The 26467-nt window shown below is 36.5% G+C and overlaps 3 protein-coding genes across 10 annotated transcripts; all 3 read left to right on the top strand.

Moving 5' to 3' along the window:
• Positions 1-2655: 2655 nt before the first annotated feature.
• Positions 2656-8065, top strand: LOC147544489 (DNA (cytosine-5)-methyltransferase DRM2-like). Of its 3 annotated transcripts, XM_086637872.1 has the most exons (11): positions 2656-2954; positions 3057-3088; positions 3693-3731; positions 3860-3991; positions 4470-4566; positions 4651-4697; positions 5190-5306; positions 5577-5664; positions 5987-6045; positions 6175-6954; positions 7375-8065. In XM_086637872.1, the coding sequence occupies exons 3-11, from the start codon at positions 3729-3731 to the stop codon at positions 7801-7803; spliced, it is 1752 nt and encodes a 583-aa protein (XP_086493998.1). In that variant the 5' UTR covers positions 2656-2954; positions 3057-3088; positions 3693-3728; the 3' UTR covers positions 7804-8065. The 3 variants fall into 3 exon arrangements, with proteins under 3 accessions (XP_086493998.1, XP_086493997.1, XP_086493999.1); XM_086637871.1 differs by having other exon boundaries at positions 2893-3088; XM_086637873.1 differs by lacking the exons at positions 2656-2954; positions 3057-3088 and having other exon boundaries at positions 3110-3731.
• A 458-nt stretch (positions 8066-8523) lies between these two features.
• LOC147544488 (Man1-Src1p-carboxy-terminal domain protein) lies at positions 8524-14044 on the top strand. Of its 6 annotated transcripts, none has more exons than XM_086636015.1 (10): positions 8524-8870; positions 9729-9856; positions 9965-10036; positions 10170-10315; positions 10425-10539; positions 10616-10708; positions 11361-11498; positions 11854-11941; positions 12522-12641; positions 13778-14044. In XM_086636015.1, exons 1-10 carry the CDS (start codon positions 8570-8572, stop codon positions 13939-13941), a joined length of 1365 nt encoding a protein of 454 aa, XP_086492141.1. In that variant the 5' UTR covers positions 8524-8569; the 3' UTR covers positions 13942-14044. The 6 variants fall into 6 exon arrangements, with proteins under 6 accessions (XP_086492141.1, XP_086492143.1, XP_086492147.1 ...); XM_086636017.1 differs by lacking the exon at positions 13778-14044 and adding an exon at positions 12880-13258; XM_086636021.1 differs by lacking the exon at positions 13778-14044 and adding an exon at positions 12861-13258.
• Positions 14045-20304: 6260 nt separating this feature from the next.
• On the top strand, positions 20305-20889 carry LOC147544487 (uncharacterized). The gene has a single exon (XM_086635718.1). It carries the CDS (start codon positions 20305-20307, stop codon positions 20887-20889), a length of 585 nt encoding a protein of 194 aa, XP_086491844.1.
• The last annotated feature ends 5578 nt before the right edge of the window (positions 20890-26467 follow it).

The following is a 26467-nucleotide window of genomic DNA, read 5'->3' as shown; positions in this document are numbered from 1 at the left end:
CGTTTTCAAACTGATCTTCCCTCAGTTTTTGCAGTGAATATTTAAAGGCAGAAACTTACCTTATTAATAAGATATAAACCTCTATTTTAACCCATAAGTCTCCTCATGAGATTTTATACGCGACTCCTCCAGACTACTTACACCTTTGTGTTTTTGGATGCCTCTGTTTTTCTCACAATGCCAACATGACAAATAAGTTTGGCATGCACTCCAAGCCTGACATCTTTGTCGCATACCCCTACAGAAAGAAGGTATGTACCATCTACTATTTAGAGACCAAATCTCTCTATGGCTCACGGAATGTTAATTTTTTTTTTAAAATACCTTCCCTTTTAAGTAAGTCACTCTCTGTGATTCCCTCGCCTACGTACGCACCTCTCAATCTTGTAATGACCCTCTAGAATATTCCCCTCTGATCAAACCATCAGTCCGGTTTCAGATGCGTCTCTAGAACCCCATGTGACAGTATCTCTCTCCCATCTAGATCGGGTGATACCACTTTCGACGAAGATTTTCCATCTTCCTCCCCTACAGAGGTACTTATAGTTTCGTGCGATGGTGCACAATCGCTAGACCTTCCCGCTTCCGCCTCCTATGTCTCATCTGACATCTGTAATTCATCACCTCTTGACTCATCCATTGAGGACCTTATTCATTCTTCGCGCCCTGCTCATACTCGAAATCCGCCTTTTAATCTGCTCGAATATATATATATTCTTTCCAGTTCAACCCCACCTTCTTCGTGCACTCCTTATCCAGTTGTCAGTTATATTAACTTCAAACCCTTCATTTTTTCTAGTAAGGTTTTCTCACTTCTGTTATCACCACAGAAGAACCAAAATTAATCTTACAGAGTTGCCTTTGCTTCTTCGGAATAGAGAGAAAGCGATAAAGAGTTTGAGTCTAAAACTTCACCCTAGTGGATGGAAACTCTCTATAATTAAGTAGGATGAAGTTTTGGAGAGGGAGAGAGAAAGATGGAGATAAAGATAGAGAGAGGATAAAAATGGAGGTTATGATTAGAGGTGGTGGTCGGAGATGTGACAAAGCAGAAGAATGACATGAGAAAAAATGACATGAGAGAGAATGACAAAAGTGAGAGAATGGCAGGAGAGGGGTTGACAGAAAGAAAAAAGTAAACAAGCGAAAGAGATATAGAAAGAGAGAAAAGATATGAAGATTAGGGGGCAAGAAATCAATTCTTCGACTCAAAATGAAGTTGCCTCTAAGTCATATATTTTGACCAAAGTCTTTATTTCCGAGATACTTTTCTGGATGCTCAAAGTCGCGGCTAACCAATAACTTTATTTTCCTTTCAAGAAAAAAAAACCAATAACTTTATTTTGAGTGCACAATTTGACTTTTGAATAGGTGGATCTATCAAGACCAAAGTAACCACCACTAATACCAACTTCTTTCCCCCTTTTCTCTTCCTCTGTTTGATACTCCAAATGACTCAAATAGATGTAAAACTAAAACAAGTGTCTACCCATTCAAAAATGAAGGGGATTCTGGCGAAGGCACCCTTCCTTCATTTAAAAAAAATTAAGATATACTTAGGTTATCACTATAGAAAATGGTTGTGAAAGTTCTTTGGTTCTCTCGCTTTACAAATGTGGTTCTCTTTATTATTATTTTTTCTGTAAGTCAAGTTCACGAGAATTAAAACTACCTAAAAGTAAAAAAAAATTGAAGTATTTGAGTTTTCCGGTTTTCTTATGTTTAACATAGTCGATTGAGTTCAGTCGGACCTCAACCAAACTCAAAATGGTCAGCAACCATCCGTTGCTTAGAGCAAGTCCAAGGGGAGGGGGGTTGAGGCCCTTAATTTGAATTAAGGGCCCCTCCCCCCGGGCTGGACAACTCCAACCACAGCCGACCCTTATTAAGGGCCGGCTAAACATCCCCAACAGACCGTTGGGGAGCTCCCAACGGTCATGTTGGGGGCCAAATCTGGTCGTTGGAGCAAATCCGACGGCCAGATATTGGGTTCAACCCCTATTTATAGGGGTTGAACTCAAATCATCCTCCATCTCTCTCTCATTTCAACTCATTCTCTTTCAATTTTTGCTCTCCAATTTTTTTTCCAATTTTTTCAATCTTCTTCAATGGATCCCTTGAATGTTAATGATTTGTTTATGGATCTCATTCAAACTCCTGGTTATCACTCTAGTCAATTTGAAAATGATGAAACTTTTAATGATTCTTCACGCGTTCCCTCGGCGGCAGTTGAAACTTTAGATGATTCTTGCAAGCAAGAAAACACGACTTCAACCAAGAAAGCTAAACGGGTTGCGTATACAAACAAACAAAGGACTGACAATATGGGATAGACTTATTGAGGATTGATTCTAGGTCTCTCGACGAATATGGTGCACGGATGCTTATAGCGGTGCGAGAAGCTTGGTTCGGCAGTCAACCACAACAACCAAGAAACCCTTCTAGCTATTTTTAACTTTTATATTGTTGTTTAGTCGTATTTACGTAGATTTAAATTTCTAATCAAATGCTAAGTTTGTAATCGATATTGTTTAATCGAATTATTTAAGTAAATTGAGAAATTAAAAATTCAAATTTAAGGACCCCAAGAGAGTCTGTGGTTGGAGTTGAATTTCAAAGCCCTTAAATTTGAATGAAAAAGTGATTTTAAGGGTCCGGGACCGACTGAGGTTGGACTTGCTCTTTGGGGGAAATGAAAAAAATGGAAGTTCCAAATAGTAGGATACCCTTTAGCTTTTTTTTTCCCTTATTTAATAATACGACAAGAACAAACCACTAACGGTTGCCACCTCTGATTTCATTCTCTCCTGGAACTTTTTCTCTCTAAAAAGCACAGAAACCCATTTTAGAGAGAGAAAATAGAGATATGAACGCCACTGTTCAATAAATTCAGGACCAAAAGCCAACCAGAGAGCAGCTGCATGCACAGAAATTCCAAAATACTTGAAGCTCAAGTAACTCAAATATTTGCGCCTAAAGATTTATTAACTTCATTCACCATTAATTAATTTACTCCCGTTGTTGTTTCCCTGAACTAATTCTTCCATTTCTTTCAGGGTTTCATCAGCTCCAGATTTCTAAACTAGTAGTAAGTTCTTTTATAAAATTTGATGAAAATGGAGTACTAGTATTTTTCTTGGTAAAGAAAACCGAAGATTCACAAACAAATTACTAGTTTCTTCTTACATTTTTAAGTATTTTTTCTTATTAATCAGTTCAAACTGTTTTTCATTATTGCCATTAGGGTTTTGCTCGGTATGTTGGTTTGAAGAAAATTAGGGGTTTTTTCTAGTAGATTGAAGTATTTGTTTGTAGCATGAAGTGATGAAGTGAGATTTTTCTCTTTTCCTTTTTGAAGAGGTGCATGGGGGAAGAAAACGAATAAACCCTTAACAAGTTGGGCTTTGACTAACTCATCCCACTCTCTGTTTTGAAACTAGTCATCTTCTTCCTCCATCTCTATCTCTCTCTCTCAATGGAGTTTTTTTTATTGATTAAGCCTGAAATTGTTGGATGGTAAAAGTATCGAATAAATGGTTATGTACAGAGTCCCATTACTCTGAAAAGGGAAATAGAATCAGAACATCAAATCTGAATATATATAGCAATTTTTGCAAGAACTTGTGGTAGTTAAAAGGGTAATTATGTTGGTTTAAACTTCACACTAACTTGACCTTGTATTTCTTCAACAGTTTGTGAATATTGTGGAGAAATTTGAGTTTTGGGAAATGGTGAGTTCTTTTGGGTGTTTCCACATTTAATCAGTCAAAAGTTGAATAAAAGTAATCTAGAGAGGGTAATGTGTTTCTATTTATTTGATTCTGTTCTTCAATATTCATGATGTTTCAATTTTATGTAGGATAAGGATAACGATACCATATCAAGTGACAGCTGGAACTTTGAAGACGAACTTGAACCTTCGAATCTGTCCAATAACTATTGTTCGGATTCTAGAATTTATGGTCAAGGAACTTCCACAGGGGATGCTGAGGTGAACAATATTTTCAAGTTCGAATAGGATCACCTTATTTTTAACATTGGAACCACTATTCTAAAGAGTTTGTCTAATAAAAACACTTTACGGACTTATCCAAAATTAGAGACTGAACAATTAATTTAAAGTGGTTTTATGTGGATCTTGTTGAAAAGTGATGTTCCTTCACTTGCTAGAATCATTTAGAGAAGCAAAATAGGAGGCTTTTAATGCTATACATGGAAAGGGGATATTAACGCTATCGTCACACCATCCTTTGAGGCCCAGAGATTGTTCAAGAGAAACTCGTAACGACCAGATAATATTCTAAGATTTTGACCCCTAAAAAGAGTTGGTTGAAATTTTAGCAGCAATAAATAATCTATTTCCTCAATTTGGTAATAGCATTCAATATTTCAGGTCTTCTTTATTGATTGTTATTTTGATCTTCCATATCACCGTGTATGTGGTACCAATAGCCATATTCTTGTTTCAGGGCAGTACATCAAATCCCGTGAGAACCAGATTGATTAATCATTTCATGGGAATGGGCTTTTCCGAAAACCTAGTTGTTAAAGCAGTTGAGGAATATGGTTGGTGGTATCGTCAATAAGTTTACTGTCATTACTGATACCTTATGAAGTTGATCTATGAGCTCCAATTTTTGGTACATGCAGGAGAAGAAAACACGGAAATAATACTAGAAAATCTCCTCACGCATTCAGTGAGTTAATATATCCTCATTTTCTATGTTTTGGAAATATGTTTTGATTACTTGTTTGAAGTATATTATACAATTGAATGAGCGATGAAGATTCATGTAGTAAGCTTTCTTTCACCATGGTTAAGGACTTCGATAATTTTTAGTGGTAATTTTTTGATAGTTTTTTTTTAGTATTGCCACATGCTGCCGATTTCTATGCAGCAGTTGTCCAGTTCCTTGGTAGTTGTTGTTCTGTGCTTATTTTCCTTTAGGCTTATATCCTATTAGTTCTGACATATTTTTCTCGAATCGAGCTTCAGTTCTGCACACGTACTGATTTTGCCATCAATTATGGTGCCCATGTTTAAACATGAGAATATTGAATTTCAAATGGATTTGGGTGGCAATGTTACTAGGAACTTTTGTAGCTGATTTTGGGTCATCAGAATTACATTTCTCCTATCAGCTCCAACTAAAGAAAGTTCCATAATTTTACCATGTTCACTCTTGCAGGCTCTCGAGGAATCTCCTCCACGAAGTGAATTTGTTCCTCCTGATCTCAATTCTTCAGAAATTGAATGGGATAGTCTTGACGATCTCTCTGATGCAGATAGTTCCTTTCGGATTGAGGTCTGCTATTAGTTTCACCATGTTTATTGCTGGGGAAATTGTTGTTTGGAAATTTGAATGGTTTATTTCTCGATTTCACATATCCCACTTCAAACATTTAATTTTTCAGAAACATTTTTTTGCAGAAAGATTTAGAACATGAAAAATATATGTAATGTATGTGGACTAGTATTGAGGACCTTGCTCTAGCTTGGTAACCTTGCTTTATAATGGAAATAGAAGTGCATGTGCATATTATGCTGGTATAAGTTATCCGGTTCTCTCTTCCAGGAGGATTACGGCAACGAGAATAAATTGCTGCACTTAGTCGATATGGGGTTCTCGATAGAGGAAGCTTCATCAGCAATTGATGCATGTGGTGCGTATATAAAGCTCTAAAATTGTGAATTAAATTGATTGTTTGTGTACTATTGTTCAATGTCAGGAACATGAGTTCAATTCTCGTAATTTGCAATTTGTCGTCAGTTATTTCAACAAAAATCAACCCAACTTGCTATGAGGTTCAAACTCTGAATTATTTCAGTTCGTTTGGTCGTGGGTATCGAAGATCAATAGTTTAGCTTTTGTGTGAAGTATATCTATGGATAGTATCATAGTAAAACCATGTGATGAAGCTGATTGCTAATAATGAATCTAGTGAGCTGATACTTTGGAACTTAACACGTACATTGGCTTTGCAGATCCAGACACCTCAATCACGGATCTGATGGATTATATATGTGCTGCAGGAATGGCAGAGGTAAGTTATACCCGTCGATGCGAACCCCCTCATATGGTTTTCTATGATAAGGTTTATTTGTTGCTGTAAAAGCTTATGTTCAGTTTGACCAAATCCTAGTCACATTTTTTTCCTTTTTCGCTGTTCCAGTCAGAGTGTATTGAGTATCATGCTGATCAGTCCAATGGCAAGAAAAGGAAGCTCTTTGAAGAAGAGGAGACATGGGAAAGAAAAAAAGATACTTGGAGAAGGAATCAGAAGTCATCTAGAGATAATCAGAAGAAACTTTTAGTTGATGAAGGCGACGAGGCAGTTCATCTTCCGAAGGTCATGATAGGATTTGGAGTCCCCAACGGGCCAAGGGCCATGTGGAAGAGGAATTTACCGGAGGCAGCTGTTGGTCCTCCATTCTTCTATTATGAGAATGTGGCTTGTACTCCAAAAGGTGTCTGGAGTACCATTTCTCGCTTCTTATATGATATCGAGCCTGAATTCGTGGACTCCATGTACTTTTGTGCAACTGTAAGGAAACGAGGATACATTCACAACCTTCCTATCGCTAATAGATTTCCTCTATTGCCACTTCCTCCGAGAACTATTCAAGAAGCTCTGCCTATGGTAAAAAAATGGTGGCCTTCGTGGGATGTAAGGACTAGATTGAACTGTTTAAATACTTGTACTGCAAGTGCTAAACTGACAGAAAGGATCAGAAAAGCCCTTGAACGATGTGAAGGCACTCCACCTCTAATTACTCAAAAATTTGTTCTTTATCAATGTCGAAAATGGAATCTTGTTTGGACTGGAAAAAATAAAGTTGCAGCACTTGAGCCTGAGGAGATTGAAATGCTAATGGGATATCCAAGATGTCATACTAGAGGCGGCGGAACTAGTCGAACCGAGAGATTTAAGGCCCTCGGTAATTCATTTCAGGTTGGTCAATTTCTACCCTTATGTTTTCCGGAATCAAATCTCTTGTTTATTTCTTAATCCAAATTCTCAATTTGCAATGCAATATTTACAAACTTTTTAGATATCCAACTCAAAACCGATAGGCCATAAGTGCAGAGATCCTAGATATTATACTTCTGGCCATGGGATTTCACTTTGTCCGCGGGAGGGGCTTCTTACATGGGCCCTCACGTCTGACATTGTTTTAGCCTAAACATGTATTTATGTTGGATAACATGGAGCACCTGTGACGGTTGGGCCTAGCCCTGATGCCATATTAAGTTGTTGAACGTCAAACTCACTATCAACAGGCCATGACTAGAGATATAGTATTGTTCATGAGACTTTGCTTTGTTTGTGTGTGAGTGTGACTAATTTAACTAGATATATAACTAAATTCAGGTTGATACTGTGGCTTACCATCTCTCAGTCTTGAAAGATTTATTTCCAAGTGGAATCTCAGTACTCTCGCTTTTTTCTGGTATCGGTGGAGCTGAAGTTGCGCTTCACAGGCTTGGTATTCGATTGAAGAATGTAGTTTCCGTGGAGTTATCTGAAGTATCAAGAAATATTTTTCGAAGCTGGTGGGAGGAAACTGAACAAAAAGGGAATCTTATTGAGTTTAAAGACATACAAGATCTAACTGCCGATAAACTTGAAAAACTTGTTAACTCATTTGGTGGATTCGACTTAATCATCGGAGGAAGCCCTTGCAATAATCTTACAGGAAACAATCGGATAAGCCGTAGTGGTCTAAACGGGGAACACTCTATCCTTTTCTATGAATACTTTCGTATCTTGGATGCTGTCAAGTGTTTTATGGCGGCTTAAGTCATGATTTGGATGACTAAAACCTTGTTTTACTGGATTAAGCTCCTCTTTCCGCTCTTACAAGTAAATTTTGTTCATACAAATCGATCGGACGCTTCCTGATGCTTGTGTTTTGTGCTTCAGAGTAGTTTTTGCTTATCAAAGAACCTCTCTGGGGATCTCTTTTAGTTTTATTCTCAATTTTGAAATGTAAGAAATGGTAAATATATGCATTAGATACTGCAAGATTTTGAGTTGCTGAAGCTCTTTTTGTGTTTGTTGTTGGCTTGTTGCTGATGTTTCTTTCTTTCCTTCCTGCTTATGATTCAAGAAGTCTTCGGCTGTTCATTTTCTTCTCTTTATCTTCGTCTCCACCGCCATCTCTTCATCTCTCTATTATTTTTTTTCTTTTTCCAAGAGGTGGAATTTGGAATCTGGTTTGGGTAGAAAATTCGAAACCGTATTCTTCCATTTGAGGAAGAAAACCCAAAACTAGATTAGTCTGGTTGGGAGAAGCAAATCCAAGACTAGAAATTGTGATTTTGTAAATAATTAAACTATGTGAGCCACAACATGGCTTTCGGACTGAGCCAGTCTGAAGCTATGCTTTCCTACAGTTGCTGGGGTTTGACTACATTCTACTCTCGGGAGGCGCGTATAGTAATTTTTGGAGGGGCGTATAGTAATTCTTGGAGGCGCCTACGGCCTACCGTTGCCTTGTCTGTGTGGATTGACCTTACTCTCTGCCATTGCCAGTAAACCTAACACAATTATACAAAGGTCGGAAATGCCAAGTCCGACCTTGATATACTTCAGAAGAGTAATGGCTTCTTCGACTCCGAAGAAGCGATCAAAATCAAAGCAAATAAACTCAAACCCTAACCCTAATTCTTCTCGTCCATTTGGATTACTCAAGGAGCCATCACCTGGTTTGTTTCCTTCCAAAGAAGATTTCATTAGATTACTTGGAGTTATAACTATAGCAATTTCCGTCGCCATTACCTGCAATTACATGATCACTGTTATCAATCGCCAACCAAAACCCTTCTGTGATACTGACGGATCATCTCATGACTACTCTGTATCAGGTTTGATGAATTCCCTCTTTATTTGCCTTGGTTATTTGATTCGTTTTGACCGTTCCCGTTCGAGAATAGCGAAATGTTGATTAATGCTAAGAAAAAAAGATGATAGGATTATATGAACAGTTCTATATTTCTATATGATAGGGAATCTAGTGAGCTCTATTTTAACCAGCTTCACTTAGGTAAGCTGAAGTACTTCCTTAGGTTTAGGCAGCTTAGTATTGGAACTATACTCTTACATTTTGTTGTGTAGGTTCTATTTAGGTCTATGTAGTCTTGGTCTCGGTCTCGGTCCGGCCGAAGGCCGAGACTGATCGGAGTCCGAGCCAGGCCGACAGCAGGTACAGTGTTTTTCTGCACCAGTCTCTTGTTATTAGTTACCTGCGCCAACTTTCTCTAGTGGAATCACCTTCTTCTTCTACTTCAAACTTTAAATCTAGGTTGTGTTCGATGTTTGATAGCCTTAGATTTATGTAGAAATAGGGCGGGTCTTGAGGGAATAGGCTAGTTTCCATTTTATGATTGCATTTTATTTCCATGGGAATGTGGCTCAGCTCATTAAGTCAAAACCATAGCAAGGTTTTATATTCTGTGGAACACACTTTTTTGCCTCCCCATTGAATAATTTGTGGAAGTCGTGGATATAAATACACTTTAAGTTCACCAGATTAACATGAAAACTCAGCATTTTCAAAGCGAATTGTGTGGGGATAACACATGTAGCTTTTCCCATTAGATTTGGATGATTATAAAATTTATGCATTTTCCTCGCTTACACGCTAGCTCATACAATGAATCTTATAGTTTGTGTACTTTTTGAATGTAGTATATGAGTTTTAACAAAAATGTATATAGTTGCAGATTTTTGTGATCCGTGTCCAAAAAATGGGGAATGTGTTAACGGCAACTTGGAATGTCGTCGTGGTTACAGAAAGCATGGAAGATCATGTGTTGAAGATGGAGAAATTAATCAGACAACTAAAGAACTTGTGTGTCCTTTAAGAATCTAAATTCTGAACGTATTTATTTGTAAGTTTAGATTATGGACATGTTTTCATGTATCCTAATTGGTATCTATTTTGATTATGACAATGCAGTCAAAATGGATAGAGCTTCAAGTCTGTGAAGCATATGTAGGGTTTTTGTGTGACGGGATTGGAACCGTTTGGGTATGTTAACATTTCTATGCTTCAATTTCAGACAAAACAAATGGGGCCTGTTACAGGCACTAATTAGTAGCTTAGTTACAAGAAAATATCTTTGGTTCATATTATATTCTTGGAATAAGTTTTTGGCTTTCAGGTTCCGGAGGCAAAAATGTTGGAGGAACTCGAAAAACAAGAGTTGAAAGAAAAGTTTGGCATGAAAAATGACTCATATGCATATACAAAACAAAAGGCAATCGAAACAGTTCAAAGTTCATTGGAGACACGAAAAGGTTTACTTGGGTAGACTACTTTTCTTAATGTTCACTTCAACAGAGTATTGAAACTGATGGCTGGATGACTGCATTGGGGGTTATAATCAAATTAATGATCCATTTATATTTTTTTGTAGATTTAAAGAATTAAAGTGTCCGGATCAGTTGGTTGAACAATACAAGCCATTATCTTGCTGCGCACGAGAATGGGTTTTAAAGAATGCGTTCTTTATTGTTCCAATCTCTGCTTTGGTATTCCTCTTCAACCTGTTGAAAATTGCATTCATCCTCTATTATATTAATTATTCGACTGATATGAGATTTACAGCTTGTAGGACTTGTAATGTTTGTCAGTATGTTACTTCGAAGAATTCATCGGAGTCGACTTTTGTCAGATAGAGCAGAACATCTCTACCAGCAGGTAAGCATGAACTTTGGCCATTCTTGCTGTTTAATAGATCTGGGATATGGACCTTGTTTAAGTGAAAATGTGAAATATTATTAAAAGTAAGTGAAAGGTTATGTGTTTTATCCTTTTAGACGAATTGATTTGAACACTTTTTTTTTCATAAAACAAGTTGCTTAAGCAGACTGTTACTTTCCAATCTCACCTTCTTTTGATCTGATCGTCATTTGACCCATTGAGTTTAAATTCTGTTGCTGATATATAGATTATACGCTTAGTTGAAGACTTGAAGTATGAGTACTTTAATAGGTACCCTTTAGTTGAAGCTTTTTTGAGCTCCTTTTGGTTGTGAGTTATTCAGTGTCATAGCACCTGGTACTTAAAAAATGACTGGAGGCATTTTCTCTACCCCTTCTTTTAGTTCTTACCTTCACAAGGCTAGGATTGCGTCCTTGAATCGATAACCATCTGTCTGTCTCCGCTAACCTTTAGGATCGATGATAAATATTGCATGAATAGTCCTGTTGTCTATCGCCTTTTGGCCTAATCTTAGGACCTGACTACGATCTTTATCAATTAGAACAAGAATTTTTTAATCTTAATTCTTATGTTTTCGTCTATGGTTATTTAAATCTAAAGAATTGGTGCCAACTGCCAACTCGAATAGATATGTGACATACTTGAAGAGAAAGCCATGACGGCGAAGACTTTTACCAGTGAAGGTGAACCTTGGGTGGTCGCTTCTTGGTTACGAGACGATCTACTCTCGCCAAAGGAAAGAAAGGATCCATATTTGTGGAAAAAGGTATTCATTTTGTACAAGGATGCAACTATTTTCATTAATTGTTTTAATAATTATCTTCTTTCTGGAAATCATTTATCCCTTTTGGGTTGTTTTCGACCTTCGTGCTTTAGTTAATTGAGTATAGCTCTTCGAAGTGTTCCTAAACGACATGTGATGATTCAGCTCATGTGCTACATATTTCCATGATTTCTTATCAAAAGTACGATATTAAGAACCAAAAGCGGGTTGCTATGACCATATATCTTCACAAGTTTTCATCTTGCAGTTCAGAAAACGAAACGAAAGCAATAAACTACTATTACTCTTTACTCATTTAAACATAAGGGGTTTTGATATTTGCATCATCTTCTTTAAGGTTGAGGAAATGGTCCTAGAAGATTCTCGTCTGGATCAGTACCCGAAGCTGGTAAGGGGTGAGTCAAAAGTGGTTTGGGAATGGCAAGGTATGTACTATGTGTTATGTTACTGTTATTTCTCTGTACTTTGTTTTCTTTAAAGCCACCTGAAAATATTGATTTTCTTATGATTCTTGTCGTATTCATGTCCAATTGATGCGACGCCCCTCTCAATTCCAGCTCAATCTTCTGCTTCATTTAGGCACCATCTAGGCCCAGTCGACTTAGTTCGACATGATACAAGATTATTTCTTTGACATGAATGGGCTTGTCGTAGAGCACCACAACCTTCTCCGTTCTGACAGGCTCTGAGTCCACCCAATATGCCCTAGTATATTATTGGAAATGGTCTTACCTCTTACCTAATCAATAAAATTTGCTCTGAGGATCTCTTCTCTCTTCTCCACGAGACCATCCTTGGAATCTACTCATACCAATATGAGGCATAAGGGAAGAATCACTATACTAGGGGCTAGTAATCAACAACTCGGAAACTTTGTTATAACTCGATTTCCTAATCAAAATTAAGAAGAATGTTTTGGACAACAAAGTCCATCTATTTCATCATTCGGTAGTTCAGTCTAATACTTTCACCAGCGTCCCGATTCTTTCTTCTTCATTCTTGTAGTTGAAGGTTCGTTAAGTTCTTCGAGGAAAAGAAAGAAGGAGCAGATAGCAAGCAAAACGATATTCAGTGAAGGAGGACACGGGTCGTCGCCTGCTCAACAACGACAGGCACCGAAACCTGGTATTCTTTTTACCTAATAGTTTTTGTTTTTTTGCATGCACATATATATTTCTACATTCTATGTTGTAAATCAATAGCCCAAGATTTTCATGTAAGCTCTGATTCTTAAATTTTAGAATTGCTTCCTCTATTCATACTTTTTTTTGGCCCGGACTAGGAATTACTACTAGAAATCTAATAGCTCCGTTTAAATGTCGAAAGGAATTGAATTTTCTCCAGTTTTGCTTCCACATCTCAGTGCTGGGAAAGCTTGGTGAAGGAGAATTGTCACATCCTAATTGGTTTCAATTTCAACCCTCATTGAACAGAAACTGAATGTCTATCAACTTTATATTGAGTCAATCAGAACCTTCTCGACATCGAATAGCCTGGTCAGGCTCTTTGGACAAAGCAATAAACCTTATTTGGCCCCTAGTTTATGACCAGCTTTTCGTGTGGCTCTAGCTTTCATGAAGTGTGAGTTTGGACCATAAGTTTTAGGTTTCTTCTGTTCTGTGAGAGGCAGTCACTTGGCTGACAATTTGGAGGCCCCTGTACAATAATATAATTTGTAATCCTTTCATACCTGATGAAGTAAAGCAAGGTCATGGATGGTTTCAATTAGGTAAAAAAGAAAAGTATCATGACAGCATCTAGTGAAATATGTATTTGTTGCTCCAAAGTACTTAGAAGCATTGAACTACATTCCATTCATGAGAATGATTAAAATCTATTCGGTTCACAATATACGAAGTGCTGAACTTTGAGTTTCAAATCAAGGGAGGAGCTAGGATCCAAACCTAGGGTCGGTTAGCCTATAAAAGGATAAACTAGAGAGTAAAAGAAGATTGGATGTTGACAAATTTTATGTCACTCTTCTCTCTTGTGGAGATTTCCCATCTTGGGTTTTTCTTTCTTCTCTCCCATTTGCCCAACAAATCGAATTTTTCATCTTTTCTTCTGCATGAGATTAAGATTAAGCACTCAAAATGACGTAATTAGGGAATAATCACTTCTTTAGTTTCACTCGTTATCATTTGGATTCGATTGGATTGGTGGAATTTCAGTTTTTTTTAATGATTTTAGTGTGGGTTGAGTCTAACTTTCCATGGAGAGTTGGATTATATCTATCCATGATTTTGTTGAATCCATGACAGATTTTGAAGATGGGGTGAAAGAGAAGATTAAGTTTGAAGTAAAATTGGCATTCTTACTTTATGAAGTTATCTTCATTTTTTTATTGTTCAGCCGGCCGGCTTTGAAACTTCCTGTCCATTCGGCTCTCAGACTTAATCGGGCATATTATTTCAGAAAATCCTAGTGTCCAAAACCCGTCTCGGTTTCTTGAGTATAGGGTTTTCAGTCCCAAAGAATAAAATCACAAAAATATTCCAGTCGAAATGACCGAAGATTTTTCCATTTCAGTGCCTTCTGAAATTTCCATCGACATCGGAATTTAACTAAGTTTCAATTAACAATGTCTTGTCAAGGAAACCCATTTCGAAACTTTTCGCTCGTACTGACTGAAATATCTTCATTTCCATTTCAATATCTACCGAAATTTCCAATGAAACTGAAATTTCATTCATTGGTTTTCACTATTCAAGAAAGTGACACCTCGAACACCAATATATATCTATATAACAAATTTGATAGGTTTTTGCCATGTCATAACTTAGATTCTATAAATCTCAGACGGTCAATTCTTATTTGTAAATCACGACCGTTCTTTCTTAAAGAGTCTTTAGAAGATAACGGTGTAAAAGTCAAATTAACTACCCACTCCCTATAAAATTTCACAATATTTCTCTCTTAAGAAAACGATGTTATTCTCTCTTTCCTCTTTTCTCTCTCTAAACAACTCAATATAATCTCCGTTATTAATCTTCTAGAAATTATAGTTTATTATTTTTAATATATTTTTATTACTTGAATATCTGTAAATGACCATTATTCTGTGTAACATGCATATAGAAATTTCCTTGCCCTACGAGCACAGGCTACACCCAAGTATATAACAAAATAACTTGGTTGTGACTAGGACAAGGGACTAAAAAAGAGAAAAAATGCCAACTAGATTGGAATATAGACACCTTGTAATTAACCCTCCATAAATGGTTAGATGGAAATGCATTCCATAGCCCTCGCAACTAATGACATTCCATAATCGATCCCATATAATGGAATTCCAACCACTTCTCCTCCATAGACCCCCCACAAGTGCTCTCACAGAATTCTAATGGTTTCTTAAACACCCTCTACTCCAATAGTTAATTCATCTAATCCGTCAAAAAATTCATTCATCACCAGGACGCAATTAATATGAATGGCTGAACTTCTTAAAGGGTTGGAGCAAAACACAACTAATATGGATATGTTGGTGTAAACCCCCTCTACTCCAATAGCTAATATATCTCATTTTTCTATTTAGGTTTAGCATTTTATGAACAAAGTATTTTGCAGATTGATGATGAACTAAAGAAAAATGTTGATCTTCTTAAAGAGTTTGAGCAAAACACAACTTATATGACTGTAGTTGTATCGAGGAGGCGTAAGTACTTCGATAGAGAATTTTTCTTTCATGCCTTATGATGCTTGCATGATCGTGATGGTAAGTGAAAATCAGTAATGGTGTGTTTGGATGAAGGAATCATGAATTCGTGGATTCATGAGTCCTTCAGGTTTATGAGTCCTTTGGATTCACGAGTCCAAGTAATTTTTTTTGTTTGTTTGCCATCTAATAAGAAATCTAGGATTTATTATTATTTAAGTATTTTTAAACGCTTCTTTAAATTTTTTTTTTCTAAGGAACCTTTTTCGAAAAACCTGTTTTCTCATAATTGTTTTTTTTACAAATATCATTTTCTTCGACTTTTTTTTTCAAAAACTGTTTTTTCCAAATTTATTCGTAAACAAAAGTTTTTTCAAGGAAATTGTTCTTTCCCGAAAACCATTTTTTTCCTGGAACACCCTTTTTCCCCGATTACTGAGAAACGAAAATCATTTTTTTTTTTCCCGAAATCATTTTTTCCTTAGAAAACAGTTTTCGGGGAAAAAAGATTTGCGAGAAAACACACTTTTGGGGTAAAATCAACTTTCAGTAAAAAAATGATTTTAGGGGACAAAACGGTTTTCGAGAAATAAAGAGGTTTCGAGAAAAAAACAACTTTCAGGAAAAACGGTTTTGGAGGAAAAATCGATTTTCGGAGGAAAAGCGATTTTCAGAAAAAATGGGTTTCGGGGAAAAAGACGGTTGTCGTAAAAATCGATTGTTGAGAAAAAACGATTTTCGAGAAATAAGAGTTTTCGAAAAAAAAAACGATTTTTCCAAAAATTAGTTCTCCTGGAAAAAAGATTTTTTCTGAAAATCAGTTTATAAGGAAATACTTATTTTTTGTTTATTTTAAGTCTGCAATTTGGGTTTATTAACCAAAATCCTAGCAGATTTTAGGCGGTAAGGTCAAAGGTGTGATTTGTTCCAATACAAATTTTGGATTTAGGAATTCTTAGGATTCAAGAGTCCTAAGATTTTTGGTAGCCAAAATACTAAGGAATCTTGATTCCTACCAAATCCCATTTTTGGTAGGAAGCTTACTTAAGGGCCTGTTATTCGTTAAGGTCTTTTTAATAGATCTTCAAAGTCCGGATCTTCAAAGATCCAAAAGTTTTTTTTGTGTTCCGAGACATTTTTTATTAAAATTTTGAAGGTCCAGAATCTTTTAGGTGTTAAAACTTTTTATGTTTCGAGACATTAAAAATCCCAGATCTTTAAGTTCTGGACCATTCTTATTAAAAATTTGAAGTTCTAGATCTTTTTTTGTTAGAAATGTATAAATCTAAGTCGTTCAAACAAATGGTTAAGATCAAAACAAAAGTTATATAAATATTTGTTGTTTCTTTCATTCTCTGTTCCTCTCTCTCTATCTCACACTTATGTAAATACAAGACAACATAATTTTTTTTATTCTCTCTCTCACTCTTATGTAAAAAACTAGACGGCATAGAAAAAATATCAAATCTCATTTATCTCTCTCATTATTCTTGCGCAAACGCGAGATGCCATAGAAAAAAGTGAAATATTCTATTGTTTTATTATCGTTACATTTTTCATTTAGAGCCGGAATAATAACTTGGTCATGGTACGTTTTTGAAAGTGGCACGGTCTTTGCCGTATTTACCGTTATTCATGGCTTCAACAATAAGTTGAAGCAACACTTTATTTTCAATTTGAGACTATTTCATGTATTTTTTTTTGTCGTCTGTGAATTCAATTAATACAACAAATTGAATACAAAAAAGTTTATCTCCGAATTTATCATAAAATTACACAAACTTACAAATTTCGGCTTTATCTTCCTAAAATTACAATTGGAAGACTATGATAGTAAGAACTTATGTTAATGATATGTTATGCAATCGTTGCCTAGTGTACTAATAAAATAAATAGACTATCCATCTCTGTGTAACCAAAGAATTCTCAAAATAAATAACAACAACCAACTTTTAAGAATAAAGAATTCCCAATTACATAACGAAGAATTTATTATTCTCAACTACAAGGATTATGCATGGATTGAAAGAAGTGGCTACTACTGAATTCTACCTGTTTTTGGGTTACTACCGAGTTTCACACTTGTTTCTTGACATTATTGTTTGGGAAATCAAAACTGGGTTTAGCATACAAACACATGTTTTAGGGTCACTACCGAGTTTCACAAACAATGGTTACTTATTATGAGTTTGTAGAATAATGAGTAATAGAGATGGCTACTACTGAATTCTACCTAGTCATCTGGGTAATGTTCTTCGACTACACAAACATCATGATGAAACATGGTATCATAGAATAGTCGGTAACCTTATTTGCTACAAAAATAAAAATTACTTACAGAAGCTCAAAACCGAGAAGGTGAGGAAAGCAGTTACCAACCGAGAAGAAGAAGAAAACGGCTACCAACCGAGAAAGAGAAGATTACCTGTTTCAGGGTTTTTTTGAGACTTGGTAGGAGTTTTTATTTATTTATAATAGAGAAAAGAGTTTTTTTTTAGTTATTTAACCCATTATTTTTAATATCCACCCATGGCAGTAAGAACTCCAAAGATCCACCTATATAGGTGAAACTTTGAGTTTGACAAATTGTGAGTAAATTTGTCTCCAAAAGATCTTGGGTCGGACATTAGATTAAAAGTTCTTGATTTTTCTAAAAAAATGAATAACGCGTTCTTTTAAAGTTCTTAAATAAAGGTCTGAACCAATAACACTAAACTTTGAAATTCTTAAAAAAAGATATGAACCAATAACGCCAAACTTTAAATTTCTTAAATAAAGATCTGAACTAATAACACGAAACTTCAAAGTCCTTAAAAAGAGGCCCAAACCAATAACGCCAAACTTTTAAGATCTTAAAAACATTGAAGATCTCACAAAAATTCGGAACGAATAACCCCCACTAAAAATCCTGTAACGGAACACACCATAACATTATCTTAATGGTTTTTTTTGTTGAACAAATATGTAAATTTAGAAACTTCTACTTGAATACTTTGTTGTTCGTTGCTTTGAAATGCCACAATTACGATATGTTTCTTTTAGAACATTCTTTCAACAATTGAGTGGCATTCCCGTATGTTTCTTGTAAAATATTTTTTTTAAAGTTGTCTAGTACAAGAATTAACAATCTCATCAACCACCGGGAGAAAATAAAATTAGTTATTTGAGGGGTCATGAATCCTTCGATTCTTGTTGCCATTTGAGGGGGGTCTGGTGCCGTCGCACCTATGGCACCTCCTCCCCCACGCCCGTGAACATACCGTAGAAGACTGAGATGATAGTTTGCAGTTGGTGGAGCATATTCAAGCAAACTTGTCGAAGAACACTAGTTTGTGCTTTATCTCGCAACGTAGCTCCCATTTTTATCTCAATGGTTATCTTCATATGTCTATCATACATGTGATTCTTGAAAGGCCGCTGATTTGGGGCAATAAGAATATTATCTGAAGTGAAATTTTTAAAGGGAAAATGTGAAATTAAGATTTTCTAAGGACATAAATTTTCTGGTTTTGGACGGACCATTACGGAACAACAATAGCTCTTTGAAAGCTGGTTTTAAGAACCTTGGCAGAATGACTACCCACGCGGCCACGCCTACTTACTTGTAAGAGAAGAGAAACTCTTTTAAGCTTAAATGATACCAGACTGAAGACAACTAACAATATGAACAAACAAATCTAGGGTTTTTTTTCACCACCAATCCAAAAAACTAGAAGTCTCAATCTTTATTACAAATTAATAAAGGGGTATTAGGTTTAACCTTGTTTTGGTATTCGTTTTTTAGCCATACAAGTGGACTTTTCGAGGAGAGGTCTTTTTTTGGAGAGAGAAAATCTCGCGATTTCCCCTCATTCCTTTCTACCGCTTGCCCTAATTTTAACCTAAATCACTCCCAAATCTAAATCTAGCAACTGAATCAAGTAGATAAAACTCCAAATTACCAGATCGACTGAACCTACTCGTTTCAATCCAACAAAACCAACCCCAATCTACTCAACTCTTTGGATTCAATCTTTATAGCACAAAGTCATTTGAATTCCCAAATTTTTATTCGCAAGAACAGATCATCTAGACTGCTAGGAGTGGAGCAGACAGAAAAATCTCTAAGCACAACAATTTTAACTCTCCCTCTAGCAAGACTGCATAGTTTTAGAACCTATCGTGGAACTAGCAGCAGCAAGAAGAAAACCCTAACATCAACCAACGATAAGCTAAATCAGGGAAGTAATACTCCTCTAATTTCTCTTTAACCATTAATATTTCTATTATTATCTTCAGCCTATCACTAGTTTGATTTTTGTCCTAGTTACTGTTTGTCTGTTGTGTAGTTCTAAATGCTAGTCTCATAGTGTTTAGCCTGATTCATCAGATAGAAAATTATATATTTTCAAGTTGGTGATGTACATATCTATGCATAGTAGTGTTGTTAGTCTTTGTCATATTTTGTGAAATTGTCTGATGTTTAGTTTGTTTCTTTAGTGTTTGTGTGTTTCTGATGCACAGTCCTGCTTATAGTCATACTCTGTAGTTTGTAGAGTATTTATGCATAGTAGTGTTGTTTCTGATGTACATATCTATGCATAGTAATGCTGTTAGTCTATCTCTGATTAGTATAAGATAGTTGGAGATAGTGGTTATTCAGAGTTAGGCCTGTTCTTGAACAGTCTTCTCTGCATTTTGTTAGCTGTTAACTAGTAAGGTAGAAGGTATCTTATAATCAATATTAGTTGCTGGTTTTGTGTTGTTCATGTTGAGTGTTGTTTAATTTCCAGTCTATGTTCTTCTCTATGGTTAAGATTTTGAGCTCTTGCTATCTGTCTTTTTTTTTTTAGCCTTTGTTATTTCTTCTGTTAGTGTTTTTTAGGTGTGCCTTTATAGTTTGGGCCTATTGACCTTAGGCCCGCTTTTTTTAGACCCGCCTCCCTCCTCTGGATGAATAACAACACCCCCACTATGGATACCCATCGATTTTAAGCTGAAATGTGAGGGGAGCCTCCTCTTTCCTAAAAAAAAAACACATCCTTAATCTCATCATGAAAAATCAACCGGACATCATATTCCTGTCGGAAACAAAAAATCGATCCCATAATATGAACAAGAATATTCCCATTAACAAAAACTATGCTAGTCACTATGTGGAGCCTATCAACAGAGCAGGTGGTCTGGCCTTTTACGCATCATTTAGACATCAAGATTAAGTACTCTGACAACAACATTATTCATGCGAAGCTGAAAAATGACAAGTATCCTAATCCCATTATGATCATTGGCTTCTACGGGTTCCCATACAACAAAAACAAACTCAAACCTTGGAGAACTCTGAGTGGGCTCAATTTTGATAAAGACAACCCTTGGATAGTGATAGGGGATCTAAATTGCATTCTTGACCCCATGGAGAAAAGTGGTGGATCTAATGGGTCCAATTCCCACATTCCTAGGATTACGGAGATTATTAACGACCTAGGACTTTTGGATATGGGATACCAAGGCAACCCTTACACCTGGGGTAACAAACAATTCGGAGAAAACCTGATCCCAGAAAGACTAGACCGAGCAATGGCTAACCTTCCTTGGCTTCAGCAATTTCAATCATCCGGAGTCACTCACCTAGAAGTAGTTGGGTCGGATCATCTGCCTATCATACTGGATAACCAAGATCCTAGTCAACTGAGTCCTAAACCTTTCAAGTTCATCAGAACATGGATGAGTCACCCATAATGCTTCAACTATATTGCAGACTCGTGGAATCACATAAAAAACAATCAAGACCCGAACAATATCCAGCAGGATCTAAAGAAGCTCACCAAAAGGTCACTTATTAGAACAAAAAGGTCTTTGGTAACATTGAGAATAACATTAAGCGGATCGCAAAGAACCTTCAATATAGTAACTTCAGAGAGGAGTACAATCGCCTAATTCTGAAGTTGGAAGAGCTCTACAACCAGCAAAAAAGATTATGGAAGGAAAAATCGAGAAACAACTTTATTACTCTGGGGGATAAAAATACTAAGTACTTTCACTCTCAAGCAATTCAACGTAATAGAACGAACAAGATCAGCGCTATCAAGGATCATAATGGTGATTGGAAGGAAGATATTAAAGACATACAGGATACTTTCACTGCCCATCTTCTCAACATCAGCACCACGATCAACCCTAGAGAAGATCCCAACACCCCTAACTTTTTTAGCCCTACCATCACCCATAACCAGAATCTAGACCTTCTGGCTATCCCAAGCAAAGATGAAATAGACTGGGCTATTAAGAGTCCAAAAAAGGAGGCAGCCCTGGGCCCAGATGGTTACCGCCTTTCTTTTTTCAGTCGAACTGGGAAACGATCAACTCATATATCTATGACCTGGTTCAGAATTTCTTTAAAACTGCCTACCTCCCTCCTGATATAAACCACACCCACATATGCCTTATTCCCAAAACTCCAACACCCCAAACCCCCGCAGACTACCGTCCAATTAGCCTTTTAAACACCACCTATAAGATCATCACCAAGTTGTTGGCAGATAAATTCAAAAATACTTTAATCCCTATTATATCCCCTTTCCAAGCAGCCTATGTCCCAAGAAGACAGATAACTCACAACATTATCATGGGACAGGATATCATCCACTCATTCAAAAAGATGAAAGGTGCTAGTGGATATTTTGGTCTCAAATTAGACACGTCCAAAGCTTTCGACAGAATTGAATGAAAGTTTCTGATGGACATCATGAACAGTTTAGGCTATGCCGACCATTGGATTAAAATGATCCATGCTTGTATCTCTACGTCCTCAATGTCTATGCTCATTAATGGTCGACCGGGAAATGCTTTCTACCCAACCAGAGGTATTAGACAAGGAGACCCACTTTCGCCATTCCTCTTCACTCTTGCTATGGAAGGACTTAGTCAGAAGCTAATCTCTAATAATAGGCAAGACATATTTCTGGGTTTTCCGACTACTCACTTGGGTCTTGAGATTTCCCACCTCCTTTTTGCTGACGACTGCATCATCTTTGGCAAGAATACTATTGACAACATCCACAACCTCAAAAAGATTCTCCAGGACTTCTGTGAGACCTCGGGACAGATGATAAACTATACTAAGTCCAATATTTTCTACTCCAAGAATTCGCACCCCAAATTCAAACGCCTCATTATGCGCGCGCTTAAAGTCAAATACGTCTCCACGTCGGAAAAATATCTTGGAGCACAACTCTTCATCGGAGCTCAAAAAACAAAGATTTTCAAGGACATTCTCGATCAAATCACGAATAAGCTGAATAAATGGAATCACTCGTTTTTATCCCAAGCTGGTCGCACTGTGGTCATCTCGGTCATAGCTGCAGCCGTACCTCGATACCAGATGCAATGTTTTGCGATTCCTAAAGGAATCAGTAAACGCATCAAGTCCGTCCAACGAAATTTCTGGTGGGGTAAGTCGAAAGGTATATGCACCAAAGTTTGGTCATATATTTGTTTGCCGAAGAACCGTGGTGGACTAGGGATCCATTTGTCGGAGCTCGACAACGCCGCTTACTTTCTACAATGGCCTGGAGACTCAAAACTAATCCAGAAGCTCTGTGGGCTAAACTTCTCAAAGCTAAATACTTCCCGCATACCGATATCCCAGGCCCAGCTAAGTAGCATCACTCTTGGACCTGGAAAACGATCAGAAAACATTACAACTTCATTGAAGACCTATCCACTTGGGAAGTACACTCCGGAAATGATATTAACATCTGGTCAGATAACTGGATACCTGAGATCAATGGTCTGATACCGAACAACAACAACTCCAATCTAACCAAGGTGGCTCAACTTATCACGAATAATGAGTGGAGCAATGAAGCCATCAACACTAATTTTGATATGAATACACAGAATCTTATCAGAGCCATTTCGGTGAACAGTGAAGGAAAAGATCAGCTCAAATGGAAGTTAACCAAGTCAGGTAAATTCACAGTAGCTTCGATGTAACAACACTTAAGTATTAATATCAACCAGAATCCCAGCAATCAGAACTGGAAGTTCATCTGGTCGCTTCCGACTATTCCGCGCATCAAGATCTTCATCTGGAAAATTTGCACCAAAGCTCTCCCGGTTAGAGAGAGAATTGGAAAATACATTGGCAACACTACTACTTGGCCGAATTGCAGTGTCACTAAATCCGTTGAACATGCGCTGTTACATTGTGCTCTTTCTAAAAATATATGGTTCAACTTCAATATCATATCTGAGAATATTACCTCCATCACAGATTCGATCTTCTCGTGGGAAAATAATGCTGAACTTTTATATACCAAAGTTAATATGCACTTCTCGAGTATTCTATGGATCTTATGGAAAGTACGATGTGACCACTGTTTTCAACACAAAATCAATGAATTTCAAAAGATCATCAAAATGGTAGAAAATTTTCCGAGAACTAACAAAAAACATGAGAAAAACAAACAAAAAACCAATGATAAATGGTAGCCTCCGGCCAATAATTTTATTAAAATTAATGTTGATGCATCATTTATGAATGTAACATCCAATATGGAAATAAGTTTAATTGCTCACAATGCAGAATCAAAATTTATGGAAGCACAGGTGAAATTCGGGCGAGCCAGAAATAGTGAAGAAAGTGAAGCTATGGCAATCTTATTTGGCTTAGAATGGGAGAAAGAAAAGAATCATAAATCTATAATTATTAGCAAGCGACAACATCAGTATCATCAATCACATTCACAACAAGCATCATACAGTACACTGGCAATCTCTAATCCACATCAGGAGAATTCAAGAAATCAGAAAATAATTCGATGCGGTCCAATTCAATCACACAAGGAGAGAACTCAACTCAAACGCAGAAAAATTAGCGAGATGGGCGAGGAAAAGGAATGCGAGTAAAAAGTGGCAGAATGTTCCTTGTATTTTAGTCAATAAATACTGTAATAACGTTTTTCATTAATTAATGCAATGCTAGTTCAACAAAAAAAAATAAAAAAAATAAAGGGGTATTCATTTTTAAACCAGGAACCTCAAATGACTAAATGCAAATTTTTTTTGACCCCAAGAACAACAAGCTAAAAAGCACCAAAAACAACTCTACTCTAATATTTTCTAAGTCTGATTTTCCTATTTTTATCATCCTTTATGATTTGAGCAAGATCATTTGGCAAATCTAAAGGATGCAGCTCCATAACCCCATTAGCCGCATCTTGGCAAAAAAGTCAACTGCTTGATTGAGGTCTCTAACAAGATGATGAACATTAGGGACTTAAAAATAATTAAGTGAATTTTTAGGCTAAAAATAAATATGCCCCTTAAGCCAAATTTAATTGACTAAGGGTCAGTTTGTTACATGAAAAAAATAGGGGTGAGAAAGTCGTTTTCGTAAGAAAGTGAAATTTGCGTTGTTTGATAAGGCTAATAGAGTGAGAAAGTCGATTTCTCGTGGTAAAAAAAAGATAGAAAAGAGGTGATGTAGCACAATGGATTATAAGGAATAATTACGATTAACAACTAAGAAAACTAGAATAACTAACATAAAAGATGCAAACAAGACGATTTTCTTTGATAATAACTGAATGAATATAAACAAACATAATAGACTCCCTTTTATAGGTTTTAGACAAACCTAAAATATACTCGAACTTGGAAAGAAATAAAACCTAAATACTAATGTCTTGTTTGCTAAGATACCTAATCTGATAAACATGGAAATAAAGAGATAACTTCTAAAATATATATATAAAATACCTAATCTAAAGGGCTAATCAAGTGGGCTTCCCTCTCGTGGCCGTTAGGCCCACTTGGTCACTATTCCGGGCTGCATCAAGAGGTACACAAAATTTGCCACTAAAAACATGGGAAAGTGGTTTTCCCACACTCAGAAAACACACTCTTCCTCCTCCCCTGTTTTTCTCTCTCTAACTCAGTTTCTGTCACAATCTCTGATTTCTTCAATCCCTCTTTCAATCTCTGATTGCAGTTGAAGAATCAAGAACTAATTTGTTATTAACCCATCTTCAAGATTGAGAGAGATATATGCCTTTCCGATTTGTTACATGCTATTACTTCTTGATTACTTAGCAGTAATTGAAAATGGGAATGTGTTCTTGTGTGGTTACTTCACATATTTCACGAATCAATAAGTAATCGTTGCTCCATAGGGAATGAGATTTCACAACAACCTGGTGCGAACCATGTCAGATGAATCTCTGGTCTTCCTCTCTCATCCGTCCCATCTTTCAATCTCTCAATCAAGATGCATGCCTTCCTTATTTCAATCCATTTCCATTCAACTCTTTGATTTATCCGGCATGGTCGACACCAGATTGTCGTGATATCAATCACTATCTACATCATAATCACACATAAACATTAACCCCATTACTAATTGATCGATGAAAAATAGAACATGTAGAGAGAGAAATTTCCCTATCTACGTCAAAATCACACATAACAGAATCACCATCTACATCATACGAGTTGATTAAAGTTTTTGAATGATTCCAAGTGATTTCTCCATTCATTAAAATTTTTCCATTCAGTTTAATCAAGGTTGATTTATTCGGCCTCTGGTAATATGTTTTCTCTCAAATGGTGAAGATGAGATTTGGGGAAGAGAATAAATGAGAAGAAACTAGGGGTGGGAATCGGGCGGGTTCGAACGGGCTCGGGCAATATATAACCGGACTCGGGCGGATCGGGCACGAGTATACCTAGCACAAGGCTAGGTGTCGGGCGGATCGGGCCGGACAAAAGTCAACATATCAGAGCCCGTAGCCCGTCCGAGCCCGCCTGTCCGAGCGGGTTCCATCAGACTCGATTCGGACGGGCTCGGGTTATTTTGAGAAAAAATAGAATAATAATTAACTAAAAATTTCATTAATAATTTATTTTAAATCGTTTTTTTAGCCATTCCTTCACTTTCAAACATCGAATAACAACAAGAAAAAGAAAGAACATTTGTCTCTCCAAGAAAATATCATAATAAGACAATTTAATTATCATTTGAGCTTGATTAATAAGGAGAGAGAGAAAGTTTCAACAATGTTTCAAATCCCATTGATTAAAAAAGTACAAAAATCCTAAACAAGCTCTAACCCTCTTCATCTTTTCCTTAAGACTTTCAAATATTAGAAATCAAGCTTCTTACAAAAACAAACATTCATGGCTCTGTTCCAGTAATAACAAAATAATATATAAAGAAAATAACAAAAGTAAAAACCCTAACCATCTCAAATGTTTGGTTTGATCAAACAAGAACACATAAAGAAAATAACAAAATTACAACATTACTGTAAAACCT

The sequence above is a fragment of the Eschscholzia californica genome, unplaced genomic scaffold (assembly GCF_041429995.1).
Source record: "Eschscholzia californica isolate CP2 unplaced genomic scaffold, dmEscCali1.0.p SCAF_4, whole genome shotgun sequence".
Taxonomy (NCBI): domain Eukaryota; kingdom Viridiplantae; phylum Streptophyta; class Magnoliopsida; order Ranunculales; family Papaveraceae; genus Eschscholzia; species Eschscholzia californica.
This window is presented reverse-complemented; position numbering and strand designations above follow the sequence as displayed.